The sequence below is a fragment of the Nicotiana tomentosiformis genome, chromosome 2 (genome assembly GCF_000390325.3).
Source record: "Nicotiana tomentosiformis chromosome 2, ASM39032v3, whole genome shotgun sequence".
Taxonomy (NCBI): Eukaryota; Viridiplantae; Streptophyta; class Magnoliopsida; order Solanales; family Solanaceae; genus Nicotiana; species Nicotiana tomentosiformis.
The window spans coordinates 25,486,534-25,506,080 of record NC_090813.1 but is presented as its reverse complement, the minus strand read 5'-3'; the positions used below and the strand labels follow the sequence as shown (position 1 = coordinate 25,506,080).

Sequence of the window (19,547 nt, the reverse complement as noted above, 5' to 3'; positions counted from 1 at the left end):
AGCCAGGTATTGGAGATAACGGACTTGAGCAGAGTTAAGGTGGGATCGTAAGGATTCAAGGTAGAGTTGTTTGGCCGCTGCAATCCCTTGGATTCTTTTCATTTCATTGTACTGTTAATTTGTAATCAAACAGTATTGTTTATTCGGTCCTCGTGATCATTCTATGTATTCAGTTAGAGTTCGTGACTCAGTATTACTAGTCTTGGGAGGTTGTATATTCATATTTGTTCCGCTATTAGTTTGATTACTTATTTAATTCAAAAAAAAAAGAAACTTGCTTCAAAATGTAATTGAAATCGGCTTACCTAGTCTTAGAGACTTGGTGCCATCACGACGCCTGTGGTTGGATTTTGGGTTGTGACAAGTGGTATCTGAGCCCTAGGTTCATAGGTTCTATGAGTCACAAACTCTTCTAGTAGAGTCTTGCGGATTGGTACGGAGGCATCTGTACTTATCTTCGAGAGGCTACAGAACTATTAGGAAATTTCCACTTCCTTCATTCCTGTCGTGCGGAATTGTTGATTGTGGAAGTTGAGCTTTTGTATCTGTATTCTCTCACAGATGGTGAGGACACGTGCTACCGAGTTAGCTGAGCAGGCATCCGCACATACTGCTAGGGCTGCAAGAGGCCGGGGCTGAGGTAGAGGTCGAGGAAGGACACGTGCCGTGACTAGAGCTCCTGTCAGAAAAACAGTTGAGGAGCCACCAGTAGCTCCTGTTGAAGGACAGGTACCTGAAGCACCTGTTGTTACCCCCAGACTTCAAGAGACTTAGGCACAATTCCTGAGTATGTTTGGTACATTAACCCGGGCAGGATTGATTTTTGTTGCACCAAATATTCTGCAGATTGGGGGAGTAACTCCGACTCCTACCATAACTCCAGAGCAGCAGGTTCACGTTGGTCAGGTTTCAGGTGTAGCACCGTACAACCTGTTATTCCGGTTCGGCCCGAGGTCAGGCCAGAGGCATCAGAAGAGGAACAAAAGAGACTTGAAAGGTTTAATAAATATGATCCACCTACTTTCAGTGGCACAGCTACAGAGGATGCCCACGAATTTCTGGAAAATTGTCATCGTATTCTCCACACCATGGGTATTGTAGAGATGAGCGGAGTTGCCTTTACTACATTTCAACTGTCAGGCACAGCGTATCGGTGGAGGTAAATCTATGAAAAAGGTTGACCAGCTGATGCAACACCACCAACTTGGGCTCCATTTTCGGAAATGTTCTTGAAAGAGTTCGTTTCCCAGACTCTCCGAGATGCGTGGCGTACGGAGTTTGAACGGTTGCATCATGGCACTATGACAATGTCAGAATATGCTATCAGGTTCCATGAGTTAGCCCGTCATGCACCTATCTTAGTTCCTACAGTCAGAGAACGGGTCCACAAATTCATTGAGGGGCTCGATTATGATATTAAAATATGCATGGCTCGAGAGTTGCAAACTAATGCTCCATTTTAACAAGTAGTGGAGATTGCAAGGAAGATTGAGGGTGTTTTAGGCGAGGAAAGGGAGTCTAAGGACAAAAGGTCTCGTAGATCTAGAAGGTTCAGTGGATTTTACTCTTCAGCTAGGACCCATTATAGCGGAGGCTCGAGCAGTCGGTCAGCTTAGTCCGCACATCAGATTACTCGGGGTGCTCCAGCTTATAGTGCACCACCGACACGAGATTCTTATAGTGTTTATTCCAGTTATCTGGCACAGACTCAGTATGAGCAGCTGCTACCTCAGAGGGGTTGTTATAAGTGTGGTGATACTAGGCATATCATGAGAGATTGTCCCAGACTTGGGAGGGGTGGATTTCATCAGAACACTGCAGCTACAAGCTTTATTCCAATTGATACTCCACATGCACAGTCAGCTAGAGGTGGAGGCCAAGCGGGTAGTAGGAGCCTAAGAGGTGGAGGCCCGACCCGTTGATATAATCACTATGATTTGGATGAGGTCAATACACCAGATGGTGTCGTTATAGATACGATCCTGATTTTTATTATAAAAGGATATTTTCCCTTAATTTGATTCGGTTCTGAATATTGAGGTGAGTCCTCCTATTATGCTCCACTTATGGGTGAGCTTCGTAAATTTGTGACCCACTTATATGTTTATCCCTGTTGGGAGATTTAAAGATGTGAGCCCGTGCCTGTCATTTTATTTTTGTACACCATTGAGGGCTATAAGTCCAAAAGTAATTTTTATTATTCATTACAGTGGGTTTAATGTGTTTCGAAATAATTAATTTTGATCTTTATGAATTATATTCCCTATCGGTATGAGGGTCCATTGTGTGTTGTGAAAACTGTTTATGAAATATATTGAAAAGAAGAAAGAAAGGAAATTGAAATTTCAGTTGGCACAATGTACAAAATACTTGTGATTCAGAGTTGAGGACGAGATCCTCGCATTTTTATGTGATGTGAAATATTTATGAGTTTAAAATTCTCCCTTTGTGAAAATTAATTTGTACAATAATATTAATAGGGAGTCGTGCCTGTTAGGCTTATCTAATAACTCTTGTATATTTTCTGTGCATATTCAACCATTTTCGTGCTGTAAACATTAAGTTTTAACCTATGAGATGAGTGCCACGGGTGGAGTTAAATGTGACTCATTAATCCGAGTAGGTAATCATGAGGTCTTCATGCCCCACATTCTGTTGTCAGTGTTATGAAAATTCGAAATGAGGTAGTGGTTAATATGAGATTAATTGATGATGTTGGAATTAATTATGAACAACTTTTAAGACCTGAGATGTGGTGATGAGCATACATATGATGTGCTTCATATCCTAATGTCATTATGATAATGCAGTGCTTGTAATGCTGAGATTGGCATTATTGATATATACCTTGTGGTATTTTATTGGGTTGTGGATGTGTTGTTAGGAGTTATTTTGGTATTACTCTAGCAGGTGGAAAGGCCCATTTACAAGGGAGACTCTGCAGAAATTGCTGAAAAATTTGGGAGTTAGTAAAATCTGGAGTATTGAGATGTGCGACAGAAGAAATAAGTTATGTTATGTGTTTGAGGGCGAATAATCCTAAGCGGGGGAGAATGTAACACCTCAGAAAGAAATTTTGAAGTACTTCAACGCTATCAAGAAAGTTAATATGTGCGTAGGCACAAGTTGCTATAGCCAGTTGAGGCTAATACCGTGCGTTATTCTGAAAATCAGGCCTTTTGAAAAGTTTGAAGTGTAAGAAATTGGCCTTAAAGTTTACAAATATGGATAAAAGAAATAATCTCAAGTGATATGGTATTGTCGGGCTTGTCTCAAATGCGGTAATGTGGGGATCAACCGTGAGTATATGTGTAAAAGTAAAATCATCAATTTGGTAACCTCAGAACAATTCTTAGCACGTTCGAGGACGAAAGTTTGTTTAAGAGGTGAAGAATATAACGACCCGACTTGTCATTTTAAGAATTAGCTCCCCGTTCAGTGGCTTAAGGTCTCGAGCAGCTTCACAACATGTATTATGACCCGCGGTTGTGGTCGAGTTTGATTTGCGGATGATTCGGAGTGATTTGGGACACTTAGTCCCTAAAACGGAAGCTTAAGTCTTAGGATTTTGACCATAGTCGGAACTGTGTGAAGACGACTCCAAAATGGAGTTTCGTCGGTTCCGTTAGCTCCGTTGGGTGATTTTGGACTTAGGAGCGTGTCCGGACCGTGAATCCGAGGTCTGTAGCTGATTTAGGTTTGAAATGGCAAAAGTCGAATTTTTGGAGTTTTGGACCGGAAGTCGACTTTTGATATCGGGGCCAGAATGCGATTATGAGAGTTGGAACAACTCCTTTATGTTATTTGGGACTTGCCTGCAAACTTTGACGTCATTCCGGGTTGGTTTGATAGGTTTCGGCACGAGTTTTAGAAGTTAGAAGTTTTGGAAGTTCATAAGTTTGATTCGTGGTGTGATTTATATTTTCGGCGTTATTTGATGTGATTTGAGACCTTGAACGAATCCTTGATAGGTTATGGAACTTGTTGGTGTGTTTAGACGGGGTCCCGGGGGCCTCGGGTGTTTTTCGGATGGGCTACGGACCATTTCCTTCTATTTTTGAATTGCTGGTTCTGGTGTCTGATGTCCTTCTTCGTGATCACGAAGATCCTTTCGCGTTCGCGAAGTATCTCTGCTGATCTCCTCAATTTCCTTCTTCGCGTTCGCGTAATATGGCTCGCGATCGCGTAGCTCTGCACATTCCTTCACCGCATTCGCGTCCCCCAGTTCGCATTCGCGTAGTGTTATTTTGGAAGGGGAATTATTTGTCCTTCGCATTCGCGATCTTACATCTGCGATCGCATACTTCTGCCTTTCCCTTCTTCGCGTTCGCATCTCTCCCTTCGCGTTCCTGTAGAAGAAATTAGGAGCTGGGGGCTGTTGGCTATATCTTCTTCGGGTTCGCATTAATTGCCCCGCGTTCGCGTAAGCTCTTGCCCATTGTTCATCGCGTTTGCCTCCCTTCACTCGCGATTGCGAAGGGTCTTTCTTGGCAATCTCAATTCTCTTCTCCGCGATCGCGACCCAATCTCCGCGATCGTGATGCATAGTCATCTAGGAAGAATTAAAAGTCTCAAAAATGGGGGTTTGAGTTCATAACACAAAAATCAAATTGGGAGCTCGGTAAAAGGCGATTTTTAGAGAGATTCTTGCGTGGGAGTTTGGGGTAAGTGATTTGTATCCAGTTTTGATTAATTTCCATGAATATGTCTTTGAATCCATCATTTAATTCGGATTAATGGAGGAAAAAATCATGATTTTTGTAAAATCTTCCAAAAACGAAAATGTAAGATTTGGAGGTTGAGTTGTTATTGGAATTTGATAAAATTGATATGGTCGAACTCGTATCGGAATGGATGTTCGGATTCCATAAAAATTATGTCGGGTTCCAAGGGGCGGGCCCCCGCGTTGACTTTTGTTGACCTTTTGGAATAAATTTTTAAGTTGATGTATTATTATCCGAAATTGTATCCGATGAATTTTAATGAAGTTATACAATTAATTTGGATAGATTTGAGCGGTCCGGAGGTCAATTCAAGCAAGAAGATGATTTTGGAATATCGGCATAACTCCAAAAAGGTAAGTGTCTTGCTTAACCTCGAGTGGGGGAATTACCCCTTAGGCATCGAGTCTTATGTGCCATTTATGAAATGTGAAAAGCCGTGTACGCGAGCTGACGAGTACGTACTCGAGCTTATATGTGCAAAAACTTCATGAGTTAAAGTCTTGGGCAAATTGTGTAGTAATTTGGATAATTGTTAGTACTTACTAAATCATCTATTAGCCATGCCTAAATTCTTGTTGTTGAACTTATTTTTATATGATAATTTGATGTGATTGTTACTTGAAAATTTATGAAATTTCGTGAGTGTTTTTGGTTTGATATTTCTTGGAATGTAATTTCAATAATATGAATCTTCCCTATACAAATAATTAATTAAGCAAGTTTAAAAAGAAGTCTTAATATAATTATCTAAGTTTGGATTAATGAAGGCTTTGCCTTATGCTGAGTAATTTATATCTCTATTGATTGTTTTTGGGTGTTATACACATTGTGTGGGGCCTTTGGCTATTTGTTGTAAAATTAATTGACTTGGTTGTAGCTTTGAAATTTGGTTGTGGCCATTGGGCAAATTGTGATATGAATTGATTTTGTTAAGTTGCCGTGATAATTTCCCGTGTAAATTATTATGTTGTGTTAATTATTATTTTGAGGATATAAGGGTGGCATTTCACCATTGATATTATGTGGGTATAAGGGTGGTATTTCACTGTGATTGTGTTTGTTGGAATATTATCTGGGCGGAGCGATAAGGGTGGCTATAAGAGCGATAAGGGTGGCAATAAGAGCGATAAGGGTGGCTATAGGAGTGATAAGGGTGGCAATAGAAGCGATAAGGGTGGCTATTGTCTAGGACGATATGTGATGATGTGAGATTGTGGTGTTGGTGATTTTCATGTGATGTTGTGATTTTTTTGTGTTTATTTTTATACCTTATACAATTTGTCTTGTTGTTGGTAAATTGATAACAATATGATTTATGTTGAAATTGAGAGCTTGTGGCTATTGCCAGGCGGATTATAAAATGAAATGTGGGAATGAGGTGCCGTGACTCAATAATGAGGATATTGGCACGTGAATTGTCCGTGCAGTTGTGATATGAAATGTGGGCACGAGGTGCTTTGATGAAATGATAATGATATTTGGCACGTGAATTGTTCGTCCAGTTGTGATATGAAATGAGGGCACGAGGTGCCGGAAAAATAGGATGATTTAATTATGGGCACGAGGTTCCGTGAAAATATGAAAAATGGGCTGAGAGCCGTGTTTACAAAAAATATGAAAATGGGTTGAGACCCGTATTGTTTTATGATTTTGAAATGAGGTGTCACATGGTGACTCTTTAATCGAAAGAATTATATTCAAAATATTTATTTGAAAGGATTTTTATTTAAGAAGAATTATATGAAAGAATTGTATTTGAAAGAATTGTATTTAAAAGATATTTATTCGATGAAATTATATTTGAAAAAGAGTTTTATTCGTAAGAATTATATGTGAAAGATATTTAATTGAAGAACTTGATTTAACTGGGTATAATTGTATTTATTAAATATTGAGTGATATTAATGGTGATTTTATTGTCTTACTGTGCATATCATTGGTTGTTTTGTGTTGCCTTGTTGTTATTTATTTCCTATTATTTTGTATATTATATTGCACAGGTTATTAGACTAGTGTGTGTCTTGACTGTACCTCGTCTCTACTCCACTTAGGTTAGTCTTTATACTTACTGGGTACCGACCGTGGTGTACTCATACTACACTTCTGCATATTTTTGTGCAGAGCCAGGTATTGGAGATAACGGACTTGAGCAGAGTTAAAGCGGGATCGTAAGGATTCAAGGTAGAGCTGCTTGGTCGTCGCAGTCCCTTAGAGTCTTTTCATTTCATTGTACTGTTAATTTGTAATCAAACAGTATTGTATATTTGGTCCTCGTGATCATTCTATGTATTCAGTTAGAGTTTGTGACTCAGTACTACCAGTCTTGGAAGGTTGTATATTCATATTTGTTCCATTATTAGTTTTGATTACTTATTTAATTTTAAAAAAATAGCTTCAAAATGTAATTGAAATCGGCTTACCTAGTATTAGAGACTAGGTGTCATCACGACGCCCGTGGTAGAATTTTGGGTCGTGACATAAAGATAAGGTTGAAACAGATAAACAAGTCCCTAAAACAAGTGCTGAAAATAATATGGATACCGATCTTGATGAGCCAAAAGAGGAGGGTGATGAAGATATTACTCAATCAAATAAAGAAATCCCTCCGAGGACTGATGAATATGCTGAAAATTGGGTATCCAATTTTAATGAAATATATGAGCCAACAGATGATAAGAATGATACACAAATGGCTGACTCATGGGTAGCTCAAGGGCGAGGCTAGTAAAGCCTTTCCGCAAAAATTTTGAGGCCCCAAAAAGTGTTAATGGTAAAATACGTAATAATATTTTGACTTAGATAATATTGAAGTTTGTAGAAAAAAGTATAAAATCTGTGTAAAAAAGGTTTTAAAAAATAAAGAATATTTATCTTTTAACATAAGAAATATTCTAGAACTTTGAATTAAACTACTCAAATCTTCGTTTTAGCAAATAAAGTTTTTTACATCAAGATCCAAGGTAATGTATTGCAAACATATTGCTAACATCTTATTAACTTGAATTAACCCTTAATAATATAAATAATAATAATATTACTAAATGAAGCTAAAAGTCATATATCTTGTATGAATACTATTATATAAATAAGTATGGAAGAAAAAAAGACAACATCAAAGTTTTTGCATATACTTGTATAGGTGTATAAAATTTAGATTCTTATTAAAATTCGGCTTTAGGCCACTAAATTCGTTGAGCTGCCCATTGGCTGAATCTGCTTCGGAATCTAGCCATGATGACAATGAAAAATTAAGTATACAACAAACTCAAAGCAATGTAAAGGAGGCCTTTAATCTTTTTAGTTCAGGTCCAGAGCCAATTCATTCTTCAGTTTAATGCCAAAATTCAACCTTATTCGCTAATGGTATGTTGTTATCCTTAATTTGTTGTATTGTTAGCGGCATTTATGATTTGACTTTTATTCAAAGTATCATCGGGAGTCTTTGGAAGACTTGAAGGGGTATATATGTATACAGTGCAAATATCACTTGCTGTTTAGCATCATATATACAGACTAACAAAAGCAATGTCCATAAAAGAAAATCAAATAGAAATTTGGGATCTTCAGTTTTGTGATAAATGCCTGCTTTCTTGACTCATTTGACCCCCGATATTGTTTTGGTTCCACAATTGTTGTGTCTCTTATTCTCTTCATGTTTTCTCCTTAAAATAATAATGGGTATGAGGGATGCAGCATGGATACTTTCTCTAAGATGATAATAGGTACGAGGTTAAACAATGAAAAGAAGAAGATAACTGTATTTAAGAGTTAATACCTTAAATTATCAAGTTTTTGTCAGTTTTCGACTTAATTTATTCAGTCTCCCCAAAACTTTTGAACTATATTGCCCTTCATATTTAAACTTCATCACTACCTATCTGGTATAACGTGTGTAATAACTTAGTTGGGAGCGCGTGACAGTTGAAAAAAATTATCAAAATGGTCCACGTGACAGAATGTAATGACTGATTAGCCTAACCCTCTTTCAAATTTATTTTCTTAAAAACAATTCTCCCTAGTTCCTTTATATCAATATTTCTTCCTCTTCTTTTCGTCATTCTTCCATATTATTTTCACCCTTCTTCTTTATTTTTTTAACCTTCTTTTTTTTTGTAACTAACTGTTTTTTATATTAATCACCAGTAATCTTTACATAGCCATAGCCTGCTTATAACTCAGCAGCTATCTAGCTTACACATCCAAAATCTATACTAGCTTTCTATATCAAAACATAAAATATTGCACCATACTACTGATCCCAATGGTAGCTCGTAAGTTATATATGTAGACTATCTCTCGTGCAATACCATTAGCTTATCTGCTTCTCTTTTCAAACAGCCGTAGGTTCCTTTCTATGCAAATGGAGTGAACTATCTCAACAGACACCATCCTGAAGACTTATGCTTGTTGTGTTTTATCCTTAGCACATTGTATAACCCAGTGCATATGTTGTTCCCAAGTGTCTACAGCCATATCTTGTCTTTGTATCCATTGCAAGATTCTGTGCCACAATTCCTTGGAAAATCGACATTTGACAAACAAGTGTTCCCTGTTCTCATCATGTTCTTTACATAAATGGCACCTGGAATCTACAGCTAGTCCCCATTGTATCAACCTATCTGCAGTCAGCAATCTCCCATGTAGTTGTAGCCACACGGTAAATATAGATTTTGGCTTGGCATTGTTTTGAAACATCAAGCATTTCCAATTAACCCTTGGTCTGTCTCCCATCAGCTGCAAGTAGAAGCTTATGTATTTTTTTAACTTTCTTCTTTATTTTTTTTACCTTTTTCTTCCGTTCTCCATGTGAGTTTCCTCTGAAAAATTTCGCTGTCTTTTGTTTCCTCTTAAATGGTTAATTCTCTTTTTTGTTTTAGTCTCCTTTCGTGTCTTACACATATTATTGAAAGAATACCCATTTTAATCATCTTATAAAAAATAACACCTTGTAGAGAATATAGTTGAATCTCATGAACCTTGTTTGTGTAATCTAGATTTAGAGAATGTAGTTAATGGCTGATCAGTTTCTTATTTACAAAATTTTATTGTGTGTAATTTTGTTTATATAATATAAGATGATTTAACAGAAATACAACATTATATGCCTTCATTTATTTTTTTATTGTGCTTCAAAGTGAATGCAAATAAGGATTTATTCAATTGGAGTCTAGCATAAATCACAATCATAATTAAACCTAAAATTAATATATTACATTACATACTATCTTGGCCAAAGCTCCTAGAATTAATTAGTCATCCGAGAGTAATACATCACAAGTATACTACAAAAAATAAAACTCTGTATGAACCTATAAGTTAATAGAGTTTGACTGGCGCACTTCTAAGAATTTAACATGGAGTTTTAATATATATATATATATATATATATATATATATATATATATATATATATATATATATATATATATATAGTGAAGAAAAATTTTAAGGACACCAGATAGTCTAAGTAGGTAACTGGTAGGGATGTATAAGAAAAATTGATAAACCGCACCAAACCAATAATTCGAGTCAAATCGGAAAAAAAATCCGATTGTGGTTTGATTTTGGTTTGGTGTTGAAAAATAATCCGACCATAATTGGTTTGGTTTGGTTTTAACTAAAAAAAGTCAAACCGAAACCAAACCAACTAGACATTACATTTATAATTTTATACAAATTAATTGTGATGACCTGATAGGTCATCTAGAGTTTTAAACCTTAATTCTATGTTTTGAAATCTCAATTATCTCATTTTAGCCTTCCTTGATTTGCATGCGCAGTGCATGCCTTTTTTCGGAAGGCTTTTATGTTAAAAATTGATAAAATGTGAAATTCTACCTTATAAATCTATTTGAGTTGACTTCGATCAACATTTTGAGCAAACAGATCCGAATTCATATTTTGACAGTGTCGGTGGGTCCGTATCGTGATTTCAGACCTGAGCGTATGCCTGAAACTGAATTCGGAGGTCCCTAACTCGAGTTATCGCAGTTTGTCGAAAATTTGAAGTTTAAAGGTTTAAAGACTTTATAAATTTGACCAATGTGTGATTCTGTTGATACCGGCTCCGTATTTTAGTTCCGGAACTCGGTATAGGTTCAATACTATATTTATGACTTGTCTGCAAAATTTGGTAAAAACGGAGTTGGTTTGACGTGATTCGGGAGTTCGGTTGTTAACATAAAAATTCTAAAGTTTCAGTAAAAATTCCATTTGATTTGGTATCCGATTCGAAGTTTGAGGTATTATTTCGGCGATTTGATCACGCGAGAAAGTTCGTATTAGGTGTTTGGACTTGTGTGCATATTTGATTTGGAGCCTCGAGGGTTCGGGTGAGTTTCGGATTGGCTACGAAAGGATTTTAGACTTAGAATCATAGCTGGTGTTCTTCTGTTTCTGGCGCAAGCCTCAGACCTTGCAATTGCGAGGTTTGGCTTTGCAATTGCGATAGGGCAGGCTTCCTGTCAGGTTCGCATTTGCGACTATTTCCTCGCATTTGCGAAAAATAGCTGGGCACCAATGGTTCGCAATTGCGACCAATTTCTTCGCAGTTGCGAAGTGGGCTGGGGGAAGCAGTGTTCACATTTGCGATCAAAATGATCGTAATTGCGAAGAGTTCAAGTTCGCAATTGTGAACAAACCATCGCAATTGCGATGGCAGTAGAAATGTGAGACTTTCGCAATTTCGAATGATTTCTCGCATTTGCGGGGTTCGCAATTGTGAATCCCAGGTCGCAATTGCGACATCTACGGCTGAACATAAGATTGGAAAAACGGGATTTTAGTTCATTCTCTCAAATTTTCAAACCTAGAAACCTTAAAGGTGTTTTTTCCAAGAGCTCTTCTTCGCCAATTCGTTGGTAAGTGATTCTAACCTATTTTCTTTCAATTACCCATTACATTTCATAAGATTTCAACCTAAAATCTAGGATTTTTATGGTAGAAATTGAGGATTTGGGGAGAATTAGGAATTTTTGTAAAATTAGAATTTAGACCTCAAATTGAGGTCGGATTTTGAAACAAACTACATAACCGGGCTCGGGGGTGAATGGATAATCGGGTTTTGGTCCGAATTTTAGATTTGGACCAAGCGGGCCGGGGAGTTGACTTTTGTTGAGTTTTTCAATAATGACCTAAATTGAATCTTTTTCATTCGTGGGTAGTTCTTAAGTCTTATTTTGAATCATTTGGTTGATAATTTGCTAGATTTGGTTGGCTTAGAGGCTTGTTCGAAAGGCAAAGCCGTGGTTGAGCTTTGAGTTGATTTTTAGAGCGAGGTAAGCGTCATGGTTAACCTTGACTTGAGGGATTAGGACTTGTTTGCCTATTTGCTACATGGTTAAATATTGGGTACAACTTCTATGTGAGGTGACGAGTACTTATGCATTGTTGTTGGGTTAAAGCATGCGGGTGGGACTTGTTTCTTGTGATTTACTCCCTTCTTTGATTATGATATCCATACTTAGACTAGCTTATTACTAAATTGATCGGTGTTTCCACATTTTCGGGCTAATTGTAATAATTGAGTATTGCTTTTGAAGTTGAGGTTGCCATTATGGAACCGTTGTTGATGTAAGGTTTATTCTTGCTTATTCTATCTCCCAAATTGTTATATGTTCATTGTCACATGGTAAGGGAGTGTTAAAGCATGAAGGGTGATGCCGTGTCGATTATTGTTATATTTTTTATTTATACATAGTGAGAAAGAGAGTTAAAGTACGAAAAGTAATGTCGTGTCATATTTATTGTTTCATGATAAAATTGAAAGTAAAAGAATGAAGGGTGATGTCATGCCGTATTTATCATTTTATGGAGAGATTGAGAGTAAAAGCACGAAGGGTGATGCCATGCCATTTTTACTATTTCATGATGAGGTTGTGAGTAAAAGCACAAAGGGTAATGTCGTGCAGCTTTTATTCATTATGTTATCCGTTTCATTGGTTGAAGGTTTATTTACTGTTTCATGTGTCATTTCCTGTTATCTTGTGCCCCTTTTCGCATGTCCCCTCCCAATAGTAAATGTTTAATCTTTATTTGTTGCTATTGTAATGACCCGACCAGTCGTTTTGAATAGTACAACACCGTTTTCCCATTTACTGCAAAATTTATGCTTTACAGTTGTTATGTGACTTGTCAGGTTAATTAGTTCGGGCCTGGTGAGGTTTTGAAATGAATGGAGACACGTAGTCTCCAACAGGAAAGCTTAAGTTAAATTAATGGACCAGATGGTGAAATATGTATAAACGACCCCAAAATAGATTTTTAATTATTCCAATAGCTCCGTATGGTGATTCCGGGCTTAGGAGTATGTCCGGATATTTATTTTGAGGCTTGTAGCTAAATTAGGCTTGAAATGGCAAAAATAAGAAATTTCAGTTGGAAGTTTGACCGGGGAGTTGACTTTTGATATCGGGGTCGGAATCCAGTTCTGAAAATTTTTCATAGCTTCGTTATGTCATTTATGGCTTGTGTGCAAAATTTGAGGTCAATCAGACTTGATTTGATAGGTTTCCGCATTGAATATAGAAGTTGGAATTCGTTAGTTTTTATTAAGCTTGAATTGGGATATGATTTGTAGTTTTAGCGTTGTTTGATGTGATTTGAAGTTTCGAGTTGATGTCGAGGATTCATGGTTTTAGCATTGTTTGATGTGATTCGTGATTTTAAATAAGATTTGAGGATTTGGAGGTCGAGTTGATGTCGGATTTTGGTAAAATTAGTATGGTTGGACTCGTGGTTGGATGAGCATTCATATTTCGTGACTTTTGTCGGGTTCCGAGACGTGGGCCCCACAGGCAATTTTTAAGTGCAATTTCAGATTTTTATTGGAAAATGTAGAATTTCATATGGAATTTATTCCTATAATTTGTAGTGACTGAATCAAATTTATTGTGACTAGATTCGAGGCATTCGGAGACCGATTCGTGAGGCAAAAGCATAGTAGAATAAAGAATTACGCGGTCCGAGGTAAGTAACACCTTCAAACTTGGTTCTGAAGGTTCGAAGCCCCGAATTATGTGTTATGTGATTGGTATTTAGATGACGTACATGCCAAGTTACAGGCGTGCACCGTGAGAATTGTGACCTGGTTGATTCCATGGCACTATATAGTGATCCTATCTTGTTGATATCCGTGTTTTCATCATGCGATAAAGTAATTGAGTTGTCAATCATGCTAGATGTCATGTTTAGGCTTTATGTCAATACCTTAGGGACCCATAATGGTCATTTCTTGCTGTCACCTTATTGATTTCATTGATACTTTGTACTCAGTCATATTCATTCATTTCATACCATATCTCAGTCTTAGTTGTTATTTATTGATATATCATATCATTGTTTCGGGCTAGTTTTCATGACATATTTGAGCCCATGAGTGAGATTAGAGAGATTGATGATTGAGTGAGGCCGAGAGCCTGATTATGAGTGACAATTATGGGATCGGGCTGCACGCCGCAGCGGTTATACTAATTTTATGATAGCGCTTGGGCTGTAGGAGCCCCTCCGGAGTCTGTACACATACCTAGTGAGCGCGGTTGATATTATTGAGGGATAGATCTTCCATGAACATGGATCTTGTCCGAAGCACTTGATACCTGGAGATGGATCTTCTCCATAGGGATGGATTGGCCTTCCTCGGTACTGGGTGACTAATGGTCAGTGATGTATATAATTCGGGATGGATCTTCCCTCGGCCGTATGGGCCATATACAGTACCGAGTGGTTGAGCATTTGAGAGTGTGAGCCCATGAGGCTGTTAGCATGGTACATCACATACAACATGTGCATTGGCATGTAGAAGTAGAAGAGTTATATTCTTCATATTGTTCAGATTTGATCTACTTTACTATTTTGAACTATCTATTTAACTTGAAAACATGCCTACGTTTCTGCACTATTATCTTCTATTTTGAACTGTGCTGGTTGAGTTCGTCACTATTGCAGTCCAAAGGTTGGACTTGTTACTTACTGAGTTGGTTGTACTCATGTTACTCCCTGCACCTTGTGTGCAGATCCAGGCGTTTCTAGTTACGGCGGCTATTGATTGAGGAGCCAGATCCCGAAGACTATCGAGGTAGCTGCATGGCATTCGTAGGCCTTGACTCTCCTTCTTTATCTCTATCTGTATTTTAGATTTTATTTCCTAGACACTGTAGTGGACTATATTCTGGTTTAGACGCTCATATACTCTGTGACACCCCGATTTTGGGATAGATTATATCATATTTTGGATTATTTCTGTTTTCAAAAAGGATTTTCTTAAATATTATTTGATTCCGTCTTTATTTTCAAAGCTTTTACTATGTTGAGATGTTGAGTAGTGGCTTGCCTAATTCCACGATATGCGCCATCACGACGGTTGGTTTTGGGTCGTGACAAGTTGGTATCAGAGCCTAGGTTACATAGGTTTTACAAGTTATGAGCAGGTTTAGTAGAGCCTTGCAGATCGGTACGAAGATGTCTCTACTTATCTTCGAGAGGCTGCAGAACCCTTAGGAAAACTTCACTTTCTTGTATTCTGTCGGGCGAACTTGTTGATTCCGGAAACTAAATTTCTATTATTCCATTCTCTCACAGATGGTGAGGACACGTACTTCCGGATCGGATGGCCAGCCACCAATGCCACCAGTTAGGTCCGTAAGAGGCAAGTGCCACAAGAAGCCAGGGCCGTAGTAGAAGCCGAGGTAGAGGTCGAGCTGTAGCTCCTACAGCAGTTGGAGCAGCACCTGTGGCACCACCAGTTGCTCCAGCTCAGGAGCATATTCCAGATATAGCTGGGCCGATAGGGCCAGCTCAGGCACCAGCTGTGCCTATTGTGATTCCAGGCCTTCAGGAGACTTTGTCCCAGATATTGACAGTTTGCACTGTCCTTTCCTAGGTGGTTTCGGCTCAGGCCGTACCTGCCACTTCTCAGGCCGGGGGAGGTACTCATACCCCTGTTGCCCGTACCCCAGAGCAGGCAGTGCAGGGACTTCAGGTACCGGGGACATTACCAGTCCAGGCGGTTGTAGCTGCTCAAGCCCATGTGGTTCCTGTATGACTGATGATGAGCAACGGAGACTAGAGAGGTTTGGTAGACTCCAGCCTCCATCCTTCAGTGGGGCAGAGTCGGAGGATGCCCAGGGTTTCTTGGACAGATGTCAGAGGATCCTCCGCACAGCAGGTATTTTGGAGACCAGTGGGGTCTCGTTCACTATTTTTTAATTTACTGGGGCTGCTTTCAACTGGTGGGAGGCTTATGAGAGGCGTAGGCTGGTCGGTGCAGCGCCACTTACATGGCAGGAGTTCTCCATTCTCTTCCTAGAGAAGTATGTGCCACAGTCCCACAGAGAGGAGTTGCACAGACAGTTTGAGTAGTTGCATCAGGATGATATGACTGTGACGCAGTATGAGATGATATTTTCTGAGTTGGCCCGTCATGTGGTTTGGATGGTTACCACTGATAGAGAACGTATTAGGAGGTACATTGATGGCCTCAGATATCAGCTGCGGATACTTATGACTAGGGAGAAAGTGTCTGGTGCTACTTTTGATGAGGTTGTTGACATTGCTCGGGAGATAGAGTTGGTCCACAGCCAGGAGCGGGTCGAAAGGGAGGCTAAGAGGTCTCGTGGATCAGGTGGTTTTAGTGGTGTTCCTTCTGGAGGTCAGTGCTACCGTGGAAGGAGTCGTCCCTATAGGTATGCTCAGACGGCTCGTCCAGTTCACCGTGGTGCATCATCTGGCCATGGTTCACAGAGTTCTCAGCAGGGTCACTCATCTCTCAGTGCCCTTCCAGCTCAGAGTTCGTCTCATGCACCATCAGCTCAGGGTTCATCTAGGTCGGTTCCTTCTAGCAGTTATCCAGGTGCTCGAGGCTCCCTTCCGTCCCCACCGCCATTCGCAGGGAGAGGTTGCTTTGAGTGTGGTTATTTGGGTCATATCAAGAGGCATTGTCCCCGCCTCTCAGGAGGTTTAGCTCAGCAGAGGAGTCAGCCTTCGACTTCAGCACCAGTTACTTCACCACCCGCCCATCCAGCTCGAGGTGGAGCTCAGTCAGCTAGGGGTCTCCCAAGAGGGGGAGGCCGATCAGGTGGCGGTCAGGCCCGATTCTATGCTCTTCCCGCAAGACCATATGCCATTGCTAGTGATCACAGGTATTGTCTCAGTGTGCCATAGGAAAGCTTCTATATTATTTTACTCTAGTTCCACGTATTCGTATGTTTCATTATATTTTGTTCTTTATCTGGATATGCCTCGTGAGTCCTTAATTTCATTTATTTGTGTATCTACACCGGTGGGCGATACTATTATTGAGGACCGTGTGTATCGGTCGTGTGTGGTAACTATTGGAGAACTGGACACTAGAGTTGATCTCTTATTGCTCAGTATGGTTGATTTCGATGTGATCTTAGGTATGGATTGGTTGTCTCCATGTCATGCTGTACTGGACTATCACGCAAAAATCGTGACGTTGGTGATGTCGGGATTTCCAAAGTTCGAGTGAAAAGATTTTCTAGATTATGTTCCCAGCAGAGTAATTTCTTACTTAAAGGCCCAACGAATGGTTGGGAAGGGGTGTCTATCATATTTGGATTTTGTAAGAGATGTTGATGTAGACACTCCTATTATTGATTCTGTACCGGTAGTACGAGACTTTCCGGATGTGTTTCCTACAGATTTGTCGGGTATGCCGCCTGACAGAGATATTGATTTTGGTATTGATTTGGTACCGGGCACTCAGCCCATTTATATTCTACCATATCGTATGGCCCCAACAGAATTGAAAGAATTAAAGGAGAAATTGCAAGAACTACTTGATAAGGTCTTCATATGGCCTAGTGTATCCTTGGGGTGCTCCAGTCTTGTTTGTAAAGAAGAAAGATGGATACATGCGCATGTGTATTGATTATCGTCAGCTGAAAAAAGTTACAGTGAAGAACAGGTACTCATTGCCTCGTATTGATGACCTATTTGATCACCTACAAGGTGCCAATGTATTCTCAAAAATTGATTTGCGGTGTGGGTATAACCAGTTAAAAATTTGGGATTCAGATATTCTAAAGACGGCATTCAGGACTCGTTATGGTCACTATGGATTTCTCATGATGTCTTTTGGTCTGACCAACGTCCCAGCAACATTTATGCACTTAATGAATAGTGTATTCCAGTCGTATCTCGATTCATCTGTTATAGTATTTATTGATGATACCCTGGTGTACTCACATAGCCAGGAGGAACATGCACAACATTTGGGTATTGTATTACAGAGGCTGAGAGAGGAGAGGCTTTATGCCAAATTCTCTAAGTGTGAGTTCTAGCTTAGTTCGGTGGCATTCTTGGGACACATAGTGTCCAGCGAAGGAATTAAGGTGGATCCAAAGAAGATAAAGGCAGTTTAGAGTTGGCCCAAGCCATCTTCAGCTACTGAGATCCGGAGTTTCCTCGGTTTGGCAGGGTATTATCGCTGATTTGTGGAGGGTCTCTCTTCTATTGCTGCACCTATGACCAGATTGACCCAGAAGGATGCTCCGTTCAGATGGTCTGAGGAGTGTGAGGAGACCTTTCAAAAGCTCAAGATAGCTTTTGACTACAGCCCCAGTATTGGTGTTTCCTAGAGGTACAGGGTCTTATGCGGTGTATTGTGATGCGTCGCTTATTGGTCTCGGCGCGGTGTTGATGCAAGACAGTAGGGTGATTGCTTATGCGTCTAGACAACTGAAGGTGCATGAAAAGAATTATCATGTTCACGACCTTGAATTAGCAGCTATTATTCATTCCTTGAAGATTTGGCGACATTATTTGTACGGCGTCCATTGTGAGGTCTATATTGACCATCGGAGTCTACAACAACTGTTCAACAGAAGGATCTCAATTTGCGACAGCGGAGGTGGTTAGAGTTACTTAAAGATTATGATATCACCATCTTGTATCATCCGGGGAAGGCCAATGAGGTGGCCGATGCATTGAGTCGAAAAGCGGAGAGTTTGGGTAGTTTAGCATATCTACCGGTAGCAGAGAGGCCATTAGCATTGGAGGTTCAGGTCTTGGCTAATCAGTTCGTGAGATTAGATGTTTCGGAACCCAGTCGGGTTCTAGCTTGTGTAGTTTCTCGGTCTTCCTTATATGACCGCATTAGGGAGCGCCAGTATGATGATCCCTATTTACTTATCCTGAAGGACACAGTGCAGCGCAGTAATGCCAAAGATGTCACTATCGGAGATGATGGGATGTTGAGGATGCAAGGTCAGATTTGTGTACCAAATATAGCTGGGTTGCGTGAATTGATTCTTGAAGAAGCCCACAGTTCGCGGTATTCCATTCATCCGGGTGCTGCAAAGATGTAACAGGACTTGAGGCAGCATTATTGGTGGAGAAAAATAAAGAAATACATAGTTGGGTTTGTAGCTCGGTGTATAAATTGTCAGCAGGTAAAGTACGAGCATCAGAGATCAAGTGGATTGCTTCATAGACTTGAAATTCTGGAGTGGAAGTGGGAGCGTATCACCATGGACTTCGTAGTTGGGCTCCCATGAACTTCAAGGAAATTTGATGCCATTTGGGTGATTGTGGATAGATTGACCAAGTTCGCGTATTTTATTCCAGTTTGTACTAATTATTCTTCGGGGCGGTTAGCGAAGATCTATATCCGCGAGATTGTTTGCCTTCATGGTGTACCAGTGTCCATCATTTCAGATCGGGGCACACAATTTACCTCACAGTTTGGGAGAGTAGTGCAGCGGGAGTTAAGCACACGGGCTCAGCTGAGTACAACATTTCACCCGCAAACGGACGGACAGTTCGAGCGCACTATTCAGATATTGGAAGATATGCTACGCGCTT

The 19,547-nt window shown here is 39.6% G+C and overlaps 1 protein-coding gene across 1 annotated transcript; it reads left to right on the top strand.

The window, feature by feature from the left end:
- Positions 1-7,257: 7,257 nt before the first annotated feature.
- LOC138904501 (uncharacterized) lies at positions 7,258-19,051 on the top strand. Its single transcript, XM_070193001.1, has 6 exons — positions 7,258-7,428; positions 15,604-15,759; positions 16,113-16,861; positions 17,120-17,241; positions 17,547-17,649; positions 18,844-19,051. Exons 1-6 carry the CDS (start codon positions 7,258-7,260, stop codon positions 19,049-19,051), a joined length of 1,509 nt encoding a protein of 502 aa, XP_070049102.1.
- Positions 19,052-19,547: the final 496 nt, after the last annotated feature.